General features: G+C 45.3%; 1 protein-coding gene across 1 annotated transcript in view; it reads right to left on the bottom strand.

The window, feature by feature from the left end:
• CLSTN2 (calsyntenin 2) overlaps positions 1–12,542 on the bottom strand; it is a 728,679-nt gene that overhangs the window by 37,352 nt on the left and 678,785 nt on the right. Inside the window, exon 11 of the mRNA XM_061168062.1 lies at positions 5,442–5,604. Coding sequence (XP_061024045.1) covers positions 5,442–5,604 — 163 coding nt within the window. The remainder of the gene's footprint in view (positions 1–5,441; positions 5,605–12,542) is intronic.

The following is a 12,542-nucleotide window of genomic DNA, read 5'->3' as shown; positions in this document are numbered from 1 at the left end:
AGCAGACTATGCTAGCACGTGCCTCTCTCCCAGCAGCAGAGACCTCCAGGGATGCAAAATAATTTCAACACAGACTTTATTAAGAGAATTTGTATTAAATTAGACCAAGTTTATTAAGTGATGACATGCACTCCAAGTCTGCACTAATTTTAGTGTCTGGCAAAAATAATGACCTGAAAATGTACACCAGATCTCAGGACCACATGTGGCTCCAATTCCCCTCTGTCTGAGGAACAGATGCTATTGATTACTGCAACTTTCAGCATCATTTCTGCCTTTTTATTCCTTCTTTTGGCCATTTGTATTCTTTAACTCAGCTCCTCCCAAAAGCCACAAGGAAGTGGGGGTTCTGTTTCTGTTTCTTAACAGAGTCTAATTTTTATAAACATCCTCTTCTCTATCTCCTGCTGCTTTGTTTGTTAAGTAGCAGGCAGGACTCAGCCAGACTAGGAGCTAGGGTAGAAAGCCCTCCCCATCCAAGATCAGGGGGTGCCATCATTAGGAAGAGGCGAAGCTGGACACTCTAGGAAGGCCAAGGTCCAGAGCACTGGAGGAGAGTCCCCAGCAGAGGCAGAGATGAGGTGGTCACTGGGGACAGAGCCACAAACAGGGAAGACAGTGATGAGCTCTGCCAAGAACAGATAAGGCTCAGGCAGGGGGCAGGGTGGTAGCTTCTTAAGTGTGTGTTTACAGCTATGCTTCTTCAAACACGTTTAGCCATTTCATTAAAACTACTCTAGCTCTGATATCATATAAAATAAGTAAGTCAGAGCTTCTCTGGTTGTCGTGTTGGGGGAGAGGTGCTCTGGAGTATCACCTGCTGGGGCATCTCTGTGGCTGGCGCATCAGTAGCCTTCCTAACTCACTCCCATGACAACTGAGTTATAGGTGCTGGGTGGTTGGACCTGGGGTAGAGGTCCAGGCACAAAGAAGATTATATAATTTTTATCATATATGAGTAGAACTTGAATTTTTGTTGTTAGAAATGGATGAATAGGGACTCTAAGGAAAAGGACAAATTAATTAGTCTTTTAAACAATCTTCCCGCATGGCATGACCCAGAGAGAGACAAGGGACCTGGTATTTGTTTAAAGACAGCAGTTTCTCAGTCAGCACTGACTGATTTTGGCCAGGAGGGTCTGACTCCATCCTGGAAACCCTGACAGAGCGCAGAGGTGATGGCTAGGTGGCACACAGTGGCCACACAGAGACAGAAGGACTCTCTTGAGATGCAAGGTCCATCCTGACTTCAAAAGCCCTTCTCTAGAATTAAGATATGCCGCCTGCTTAAGGCCATCCTGGCAATATTTCTTAAGTGTAAATGAAATCTCATTTTTTTTTTTTATTACTGGAAAAATACCAATGAAAATGAAGTTCCACTGATTACTCTGGCTTTCCGATTCAATCACAGGACACAGTAGGCTAAGTGGGGCGGCAGAGTCCTGCCCAGCCTCTGAGCTGGAGCCTCTCAGTTCCAGCTGTGAGTTCCCGGGAGCACCCAGCAAGCAGCTGCTAGCACATTATTTTCTATCCCCATTGTTAACACCCTGAATGGGAATTTCACAAATGGGAACTGGTTCCCTTGCCAACCTCAAAAGTACCTGAAAAACTCCCCACAATTACAGGCCCAAAGGGCCCTGTTCACACAGCGGGCTTATAATGTGTATATAAGCGGACTTCGGAAGGCTTAGAAACATGCCGAGACAAGGGCTGTATCACAGGCCACCAATTTCACGGCACACTGCGCTATTGAAAGACCTTTTGATGTCTCCTCCCAAGACAAAGGGGACTTCCTTTGTAGCTCAGACGGTAAAGAATCTGCCTGCAATGCCAGAGACCCAGGTTCGATTCCTGAGTCGGGAAGATCCCTTGGAGAAGGAAATGGCAACCCACTCCAGTATTCTTGCCTGGAGAATCCTATGGACAGAGGAGCCTGGCAGGCTACAGTCCATGGGGTCGCAAGAGTCGGACATTACTTAGCAACTAAACCACCACCCAAGACAAAAACATGGCTCCAGGGAGCATGTACATATTCATGAGAATCCAAGCTCCTAACAAGGCAAGATGCACCCTATGGTCTGGTCTCAACTCTATCTCATCCTCCTCTCCACTCATTCCAATCCATGCACATTCCAGTGATAGGGCACCCTGGGCATGCTGACGTTAAGCTGCTCTGCCGTGCCATATGCTGTAGCTACCTTTATCATCCTAGTGAATTCATACTCCTCCCATAAAGCTCAATTTTAAATACTTTAAGGGATTTTTCTCCCATGCTGAAAATTCACCAGAGATTATCTTTTCCTTTCAGAAAAGATACCCAAATCGTCTCCGCGCTCAGAAGCCTGGATGATGTGTTCTCTCCTACAACATCAGCCCCATCTTCCAATGCTTGTCTTCTGACTGACTCTTTCCCAGGCTCAGTGACCTTCTTTCTGACCTAGAGATGGACCTGGTCGGCCAGGGCCTGTCTGTGAGGGTTAGTCCTGGGGAAGGGGAGAAGGTCAGTACGTTCAGGGAGCCGTGGGGAAGCTGGAACCACAGAGGCCAGAATGTACCAAGGTCTTGTGGAAAATCTGCCATATAGGGTTTAGGTACAAGGAGCAGAGAAGGAGGTAGAGGAGGCAACCAGCAGATGTTTTCAAATTTACACATTCATTCAACTGAAACATGCCAAGCACACTCCAAGTGCCTGCCACCAAGTCCTTATAATAACCTTGCAATACAGGTATTACTCTAGATAAGGAAATAGGTGAGAAAGTATTAATAGGAGCTCAAGGAAGTTAGAGATTCTGCAGGTTTCCATTGCAGGCTAGGATGATGGGGATCAGATGTGGTCCCTGAGGGCCTCTAGGGAAGTCATGGTAAGGTTCCTGGTGACGACATGATTAGGGCCTTTCTTTCTTTTTTAAATTAATTAATTTATTTTAATTGGGGAATAATTTCCTCACAATATTGTGGTGGTTTCTGCCATACATCGACAGGAATCAGTCATGGGTGCACATGTGTCCCCCCAACCTGAACCCCACTCCCACCTCCCTCCCCACCCCATCCCTCTGGGTTGTCCCAGAGCACCAGCTTTGAGTGCCCTGCCTCATGCATCAAACTTGTACTGGTCATCTATTTTACATATGGTAATATACATGTTACAACGCTATTCTCTCATGTCATCCCACCCTCGCCTTCTCCCACATAATCCAAAAGTCTGTTCTTTATATCTGTGTCTCTTTTGCTGTCTTGCATATAGGACCATTGTTACTATCTTTCTAAATTCCACATATATGCATTAAAATGTTGTATTGAGGTTTCTCTTTCTGACTTACTTCACTCTGTATAATAGGCTCCAGTTTCATCCACCTCATTGGAATTGACTCAAATGCATTCTTAGCACTCTTTCTTATGGGAAGCATCCAATCTATGTTCCAAAATATCTACGGACTGGCTGTGGCATCTAGCTGGGGCATGAGCCACATGAGAGGGCTGTTGTTCTAACACCGTGTTCAGTGACTAACGATTCAGAGGCAACCTCTGAATTAGTGCCTTGCTATACTAACTAGTTTCATGGGTTTGCGCCAGATGACACAGTCTTCCTCTCTTGATATCCTGGGGAATTCTGCAATACTGAGGGAGCTCTTACCACGTTCTATGAAATGTTTGAGAAGATTTTTACTGTCATGTGATGTACATCAGACTTCAAGTAGGTGACTTCTACTCAAAAATACACTCTTACTCATAAGAAAAGAATGAAATAATGCCATATGTAGCAACATGGATGGACCTAGACATTATCATACAAGGTGAAGTAAGCCAGACAAACATTGATAATGCCTATATGTGGAATCTAAAAAAAAAAGAGATACAAATGAACTTATATACAAAACAAAAACATGAGAAAGTAGCATTGACATATATATACTACCATGTGTAAAACAGATAACTAGTGGGAAGCTGCTGCGTAACACAGGGGCCCAGCCCGATGCTCCGTGATGACTTAGAGGGCTGGGATGAGGGTGGGTGGGAGGGCGGCTCAAGAGGGAGGGGATACACATACACATACACATAGAGCTCATTCCTATTGTTGCACTGCGGAAACCAATGCAACACTGCAAAGCAGTTATCCTCCAATGAAAAATTTAAAAAGTTAATGCTAAATAAATTCTTTTCATTAAATAACAAATATATTTAGAAACTGGAAAAAAGAAACCCAGATATAGACTTACAGACAGAAAACAACCATGGTTACCAAAAAAGGAAAGGGGGGAATGGATAAATTAGGAATTTGGATTAACATATACACACTACTATAAACACAATAGATAATCAAGGACCTACTATTTAGCACAGGTGACGCTACTCAAGATTTTGCAATAACCTGTAAGGGAAAAGAGTTTGAAAAAGAACATATATAACTGAGTCACTTTGCTGTATACCTGAAACTAATACAACAATGTCAATCAACTATCCTTCAATTTAAAAAAACACACTATCTCCCGCTGCCTCATTCCTGCTTTGTCTCCTTCCCAGGTTCTGCACCCCTAGTGCTCCCAGGGCTGCACCTCGTGCCCTCTTGCATCTTCTCTTGCATGGAGCTGCCCAGAACTTACTCTTTGTCCCAACCCAGACGGGCTTATGTCTCCCCTAGAGGGAGCCAGTCCTCTGAAGTCATAATCTTGTACCACAACCCACCTTTTCCCTCCGCCTGCACAGCAAATGGTTAAGGTCTCAAATCTTAGTAACCCGCAAAGAAGGCATCAACAGGAGTTTGAGGAGTCATCTCAAAGTACTGATCTGCTTATTTGAGGAGCGTTTTACTTCCCCTCTGGTCTCTCACTGATACTTCAAAGAAGCCCAGCTGTTAAGGGAGCAAAGACAAAGATGTCAACAGATCTGAGTGGGGAACAGAAAGGCTAGATGCATGCTGAGAGAGCTGGCTCTCCTACTTCCAAAGAGGTGATGAGTCTGGGTTTGAGGACTGGAGGAGAGGCAGCAGCAGAGGAAGAGAGTTCCCAGAACAGAGGATCGGGGTCTTAGACAATTCAAGTGGGGATAAACAGAGATCCTTGGCTCCTGACCAGTGTAGAGAGCAACAGAGCCAACTGGCAATTTTTTATACCAGATTCCACTTGCAGGCTTTTCTCTACACAGCCCCAGTTTGAAACCAGATAAGGTTCCAGAATAATAAAATGCATTAGCAACTCAGAGGCAATCCTGAAATTGCTCATGTTGATCTAAAGTCAAAATCTGGTCTCAAGCCAAGTGCTTTATTATTACACAAGCTTAGTGCTTGGATTCATTCTTATCTTTTTAAGTCCTGTTTTATTAGTAGGGGACAGTAAATTTTCCTGGCTGAAGCTCATACCACTTGCTATGCCCTTTTCTTTGCCTTTACATTTGGTGGACTGTACACAGATGGGCCAGGGAGAAGGGCTGGACTTAAGGGTTACCTTGCCAACAAGCGCCGACTGTCAGTTGCATGGCAATGTGAGATGGATGAATGGGCCAATCGTTAGTCACCAGGTATGGTTCATACGTTGCTCCATCCATGTATAAGGTGACCACAGGAAACTCCACATTGATGACATAGTAATGCCATTCTTTGTCACAAATCTAGTGAAAAGAAAGAGAAGCAACACTTAAAATTGAATACGCAATGAAACATCCAACAGACTTTTATTCTAATTATGAAAGAGGGAGAAGAGACCTTTAGGTTAACAATGTTTATTGCAAAGGACTCAGTGAACATAATGGCTGATAGGCACTGAGGTTATAGAAATGCACATCAAACATGATGGAGCAAACTATGGGGTAGAGGAACACCTGGGAAACTAATCATTGGGTAAATAACTGACTATGGACAGATTATCTTGGTTACATAATTACCAACTGTCTAGGTTGGCAAGTTCTTGGTGGACAGGTGGGGGTGTCAACTTAAATTCTCTCTGTATGAAATTTTTTCTTAGTTCCTCAATAGAGAAAAAGTTAAAACTGTTTTTCAAAGCTTGGGGATGGATGGAGCTATAAAAAGAAAGATGCTAGGCTGGAAGTAGAAATGAAGATGAAGATAGAGAAGGGGCAGAGGAAGGGAAAGAGAAAGAACAAAACAGAAGAGGAAGAAATTAGGAGTTATGAGCAAGGACAAGGCAACGGACAAAGAAAGAAGGATTTTTCATAAGAACAGAAAACCTTCAATTCCTTTGTCTCTATATTAATGCTTGCCCAAGGAACTGTTGTAGTCTCATGCTCCTTTCAACTGAAGCAAAATAAATTCTGAGACAGATAGTCTTCTCAAGAAGATTCAGTTTCATCCTTCCTTAGAGCCCCTGGGAAGCCAAAGAAGGATGAGAGATGAGTCCTCCTGGCTGAACTTGGTACAGAGCACACTCACATTCATGTCCCCTCATAATTTTAGTACCTAAGACTTATGGTCTTAGACCTGGGAACCAAAACCTAACCTTAATGGGTGGGTAGAGACATTTGGAGCCAGGATAAAGTCACTATTTCTGACCTCAAGGTACTCAAATCCCACTTGTTGTTCAGTCACTAAGTCATGTCTGACTCTGCGACTGCATGGCAGACTCCTCTGTCTTTCACTATCTCCTGGAGTTTGCTCAAATTCATGTCCATTGAGTCGGTGATGCTATCTAACCATCTCATCCTCTGTTGCCCCTTTATCATTCTGCCCTCAATCTTTCCCAGCATCAGGGACTTTTCCAATGAGTCAGCTCTTTGCATCAGGTGACCAAAGTATTGGAGCTTCAGTTTTAGCAGCAGTCTTTCCAGTGAATATTCAGGGTTGATTTCCTTTAGGATGGACTGGTTTGATGTCTTTGCAGTGTGATCCAAATTAGAAACCAACATGGCATGTCTTGGAAAACGAGCTAGGAAGAACAAAAGGTGGCAAGGCTGGGGAATGGCACCCCCTCCCTCCAATCCAAGCAAGTGCCCTAGAAGTCACATTAGACTCCATCTCTTCCCCGCTCCCTCGCCCTCAGATCCTTCTGCATCCTCTTGTCTTCATCGCCCCTGTCATCTGTGGCAGCGGAGACAGATGAGTTCTGCAGGAAGGTGACCCCAAGTGAAGGCATCAAAGTCCTCCCTACACCCTACTCTGGATTAAATGTGCTGTTTCTCATGAATAGATAACACCAACAGGGATGCTAAATGATCTTTTCCCTTTCATTTTAGAGTAAGATTTTTTCCCCTTAATGTTCTTTTTTATACTGTCTTGTCTCATGTCTCAGAAAATTACTCCTTTTGAAGTCCATTAACCTGATAAAGCCTGATGAATATTTTAGGGACCCTCGGAAGGTAAGCAGGAGGGGTCCAGGCAGACATTTCCAAAATCCTGTTATACTTTACTGAGTATACAGTTCAGCACTGCATATATCCAACTAGAGGTCCTAACCCAGTTTATACTCCCCTCCTGCTTGATGCCTGTGATCAGACACTGGACTGGGTACACGAGTCTGGGGGTGGGTCTGGGACCCAGATGAGGCTGACCTAGGGGTATACGTATGGCACAAAGGAAGACCAGGGGGCAACAGGAGACTGAGGAACTAAGGAGAGTTCCGAGTGAGGAAGCTTCCAACCCAAGGAGGCCCAACGTGCCCTGGACTTGCAGTCCAGGATGCAAGTCAAGGATGGCTAGTCAGAATACCCCTGCCCCCAGGATATTCTCTGAGGCATCAGGAAAGCTCTGACCAGTCCAGGGTGGGAAGGGAGCAGGTGGAAGTGCAATAACCCTCTCCGCATCTCATCCCCTTTGAAATGTAGACAAAGCACAAAAGTCAGTTGGGCAGCACAAGGGGACTCCCTTGCCCCGGTTGCCTGCACCCCACTTCCAGCAGCCGTGCTCTCGGTCCTGATGGCCACATAGAATCCACGTGCCGGTTGACTCTGCAGTGCTGCATGTCTGCCGGGGCTGGGTGGGGGCTGGGTCCTCTGGCTTGCTTTCTTTCACATCACTTACAGGGTGGGTAGCAGGAACAACGCCAAGGAGGTCTGGGCTAGGAGCAGGGTGGTACTCCAGGGTGAGCTGGGGACTGGAGAAGCCTCTCACGAGAGGGGAGGAAGTTAGGCTGCCAGGAGTTGGTCTAAATGGCCTAGAAAGGGCCACATGGAAAGTTCTGAGTTTGTTTCCTCAGGAAATCAGGTATTTTTTTTTTTTTTTTAGCTTGGTTAATCTGGTTTTGTTTTATTGTTTTTTTTTTATTGTAGTGGTTTTTGCCATACATTGACATGAATCAGCCATGGATTTACATGTATTCCCCATCCCGATCCCCCCTCCCACCTCCTTCCCCACCCCATCCCTCTGGGTCTTCCCAGTGCACCAGCCCCAAGCACTTGTCTCATGCATGCAACCTGGGCTGGTAATCTGTTTCACCCTTTATAATATACATGTTTTGATGCTGTTCTCTCAAAACATCCCACCCTCGCCTTCTCCCACAGAGTCCAAAAGTCTGTTCTGTACATCTGTGTCTCTTTTTCTGTTTTGCATATAGGGTTATCGTTACCATCTTTCTAAAGTCCATAGATATGCGTTAGTATGCTGTATTGGTCTTTGTCTTTGAAATCAGGTATTTTTGAACATAGTTATTCAATATATGATGCATTTACCTACAAACCAATGTGTGAGGGAGTGTACTAGAGGCTGTGTGGAATGCAGAACTTATCAGGTATGTGCTTTGCCTTCAGATTTTCAATTTGGGGCAGGGGTGGTGGTCGTGATAGTGGTGGTTAGGTATCAAATACACAAGAGACTCGAATGAAATGGGAATTGAGATTAGTCTTACACACAAGACATAACGCACTGTGAGATCCAGACTTCTGGCTGGGAGAAGCGGGCACATAGGGTCACTAGAACTGCTAAGCCTCCATTAGGAATAGACGGTAAGAAAACATTCCAGGCAAATGCAGCAGCAATCTTTTAATCCTTCATTCATCAGTCCTACTGCCAAAAAAAGATACTGGGTTTGGGACGAATGGAGATTCACTCATTCATTCAGTCCTGTGGACATTTACTAAACGCATATCCTGCTTTGTGAAGGAAGGAAAGCACCTGTCCTCATGGAGCTTCCAGTTCAGACACAGAATTGACAAAAAGGCTTGCAACAATTGTGACTCCTGCCCACAGATTTGTGTGAGGCACTGGGATGACATGGTGGAGGGGAGTGAGGGTCTGATTGCCCTGTGAGGAGGGAAGGAGCACAGACGCAGTCCCATTGGTTTGGGAAAGGTGAGGAGTATGAGACGAAGCTACAAGGATAGCTTGGAACTGAGGTCCTAGGACTTGGACAGCTTTTTTATTTTTCCTACAGGCAGTACGAGGTACCAGTCTTTGAGGGCTGGAGGAAGATGGTAGTCATAGCAACAATCAATCTTGGGACATGCTTCTCAATGTCAAAGCAGCTTTTCCTCTTCCTTGTACCACTTAATCCTCCCTTGTTGTTGTTGTTTAGTTGCTAAGTCCTGCCCGACTCTTTGTGACCCCATGGACTATAGCCTATCAGGCGATTTCCCAGGCAAGAATATTGGAGTGAAATGCCATTTCCTTCTCCAGGAGATCTTCTCAACCCAAAGATCAAACCTGCATCTTCGGCATGCTCACTGCCAAATCATGGTCTTGAGCAGATACTTAACTCTTATTCTTTTTAAAATACTTAGTTTTTTACTTTTAATTTTTTTTTTTGGTTGCCTTGTATTTTCATTGCTGCATGTGGGCTTTCTCTAGCTGCAGCGAGAGGAGGCCGCTCTTTAGCTGCGGTATGCAGGCTTCTCTTGTTGTGAAGCACAGGCCCTAGCGCGTGCAGACTCAGCAGTTGTGGTGCCCGGGCCTAACTGCCCCCTGGCATGTGGGATACTCCCAGACCAGGGGTCGAAGCTATGTGCCCTGCCTTTGCAGGTGGATTCTCAACCTCTGGACCACCAGGGAAGTCCCAGACGCTTATCTCTTGAGTGATGGACTCACATGTCAGATTGCCCGAGTGGTCCGCTCGGTTGTCCTACAGGCACTTCAGACTCACCGTGTCCCAGACTGAGCCCTATAGCCCCGTGCCCCAGCCTCGCCTGCTCCTTGTCCCGTGTGCCCCGCCTCAACGAATGCTCCCTCATCCAGTCTGTCATCCAAGCCAGTACACTGGGCACTGCTTTTGACTTCCTCCCTCTGCCCCTCCCTCCAGCCAAGTTACTGCCAAATTCCGAAGATGCTCCTCTCATTTGCTCTCACCACTCCATCCTCGCTTCTCCTTAGAATTTACAGTATGTACTAGAGAGGGGAAAGGTTGAGAAGTGTGTTTGACATTACAGTAAGATGGAAAGCATTTCAATGGGGGGAGAGGACCAAATGTAGTAGGAGAAGCGTGAGAAGTGGGTAGGACAGAGTGAGGGGCTGCCCTGGGGTTGAAGGCAGCCACAGAGTGCAGTGGGCGGGGCAACCAAGGAGGGGGTGGGGAGTCCTTGTAGGGTGAGCCTAGGGGTCACAGGTTGGGTATCACACTGTCTTTAGGAATTTCTGGGGAACCATATTCTGGACTTGAGGAACGTACTTCAAGCTTCCTGATCCTTAATTCCTTCACCTGTAGAGTAAGGATAATAATAGTATGTACATCATGGGGTGGTTGTGTGAATTGAGCTAAAACAAAGCACTCAAAATACTTAGAGCATATTTTCAACCTGAACAGATATGGAAACTCCTTCCCTTTTCCAAACACATGGAGATGCTGCATAAACTATAACAACAATAGCAACAATATAAAACAAGAATAAGAGAGAAAGGCAGGGCCTATCAGCTGTGGTTTCAAAGCCCACAGGAATCAGGAATGACTCAGGTCTTCTGTGCAAAGAAAACTCGAGTTGGCATGTCTGCATAAAGTCTGGGACTGTCTGAAGTCTGGGTCTTGGGACAACTGCCAATATCCACCCAGGGATGTGGGGGGAAGCCAGCCAATCACTCTGGTAAGCATATCTTCTGAGATGTTACCCCTCCAAACCATTCCTGAGCATACATGTTAGCTTCAAGTGTAAACAACCCACTTGACATGGAAATCCAGACCTTAGACTCTACTTTAAAAATGCATCTTTGAAGTCTTTAGGCCTTTAGCAAAGACATACTCAAAACCTCTGGACAGACATGTGCTCCCAATCCAGGGCATGAGCAGGACAATTCCTGCTGGAGATGAACTGAGAGTAAAAACTGAAAAAACATAGAGGGAACAATTCTTTGCATGCATGAGAAAAAGCAGACAAAACAGATGATCAAACACATTCCAGGAACCAGAGAAAATGGAGCAATTGGAAAGGAGGTAGGAGAAGGCAGGTTTGAAAAAGAACCAGAGAGAAATTTCAGAAATAAAAGACATAGTTGTTGAAATAAATCAAGAAAGCCACAACAGAGTTAGTGAATTGGAAGAAAGATAAGATTACAGCAAAATGAAACATTTGATAAAGCAATCAAGAGAGATGATTCTGTGCATGATAGAAAGATACTTTCCAACCAACCAGTGTTGTGTCAGATATGTGTGGCTGGAGGTGAGGCTGGTGGAAAGCAGTGGGGCTGGGATCCTGAGAAGCTTGTACACCACGCTAAGGAGTGTGTTACTTTATTTAAGTAAGTGCCTTGTGTTCTAGAAAGCCACTCTTTACTGCAGCAGCCTTCTTATGTGTTAGATTCAGATGAGAGTGAATACATAAGCTTCATAAGCTCCTGCCCCACAGGACATATTTGAAGGGTAGGTCAAAATTGAACTTTGGTTGCTGAAATGGAACGCTAATGAACCAGGAGGATTGAAACCAACTGCATTCTCACCGAGGACTTGCAAGGCCACCTGGCCCCAGGCCACTGTTTTGGAACATTAGAAAGATGAGGTTTTGGTTAGTGCTAAGATCAACCTCACACCAAGGCAAAGATGCCACTCTTATTTGCAAATCGATTTAAGATCTCCCCAGGAGTTCGCCTGCACTTGTGAATTGGCAGGGAAAAGTTCAGTGGTTTTTCAGCAGCAGGTGTTTATGACAGCTCAGAAAGCACCTGCTGGGTCTTCTGTCAAAAAGCAATTGCTGACTCAGGGCAGTGGAGCCCAGGGCAGCAGGAAACATAAAAGGTGGCCAGTGTCAAAGAGACTACTCCCATTTGCAATTTGGTTGAGGAACATTTGAGCAAATCCTCAAAACCATCCCGAAAGGTTGTCCTCGTAATTTGTGCTCAGAGAGTGTAAATCAAGAATTGCTAGCACCCAGGATTTAAATTTATCCATGGGGAGAGAGGAACACCTTTATTATGCAGCAATGATAAGACTGGTGCCCTGGCCCCATGATATGATTTTTGCCTGTGTGATCAGCTTACTGGATCAGCTGGTATCACCCCAGCATGACACCCTGGGGCGATCCTTTAACTTCCAGGTCTTACTGATGGGCCTCATTTCCATGCAATGAAAAGGTGCACTTCAATTAGTCCCTCAAACAGGATAAAGGTTCTCTTGCCCAGCCTGGGGCTGACTGGCAAATTCTGCAAAGCCCCACAGAGGTAGGGTTGGCTGAGTTGATGTGAG

The sequence above is a fragment of the Dama dama genome, chromosome 19 (assembly GCF_033118175.1).
Source record: "Dama dama isolate Ldn47 chromosome 19, ASM3311817v1, whole genome shotgun sequence".
Taxonomy (NCBI): domain Eukaryota; kingdom Metazoa; phylum Chordata; class Mammalia; order Artiodactyla; family Cervidae; genus Dama; species Dama dama.
The sequence above is the reverse complement of the archived record's forward strand: the minus strand, read 5'-3'. Positions and strand labels throughout refer to the sequence as shown.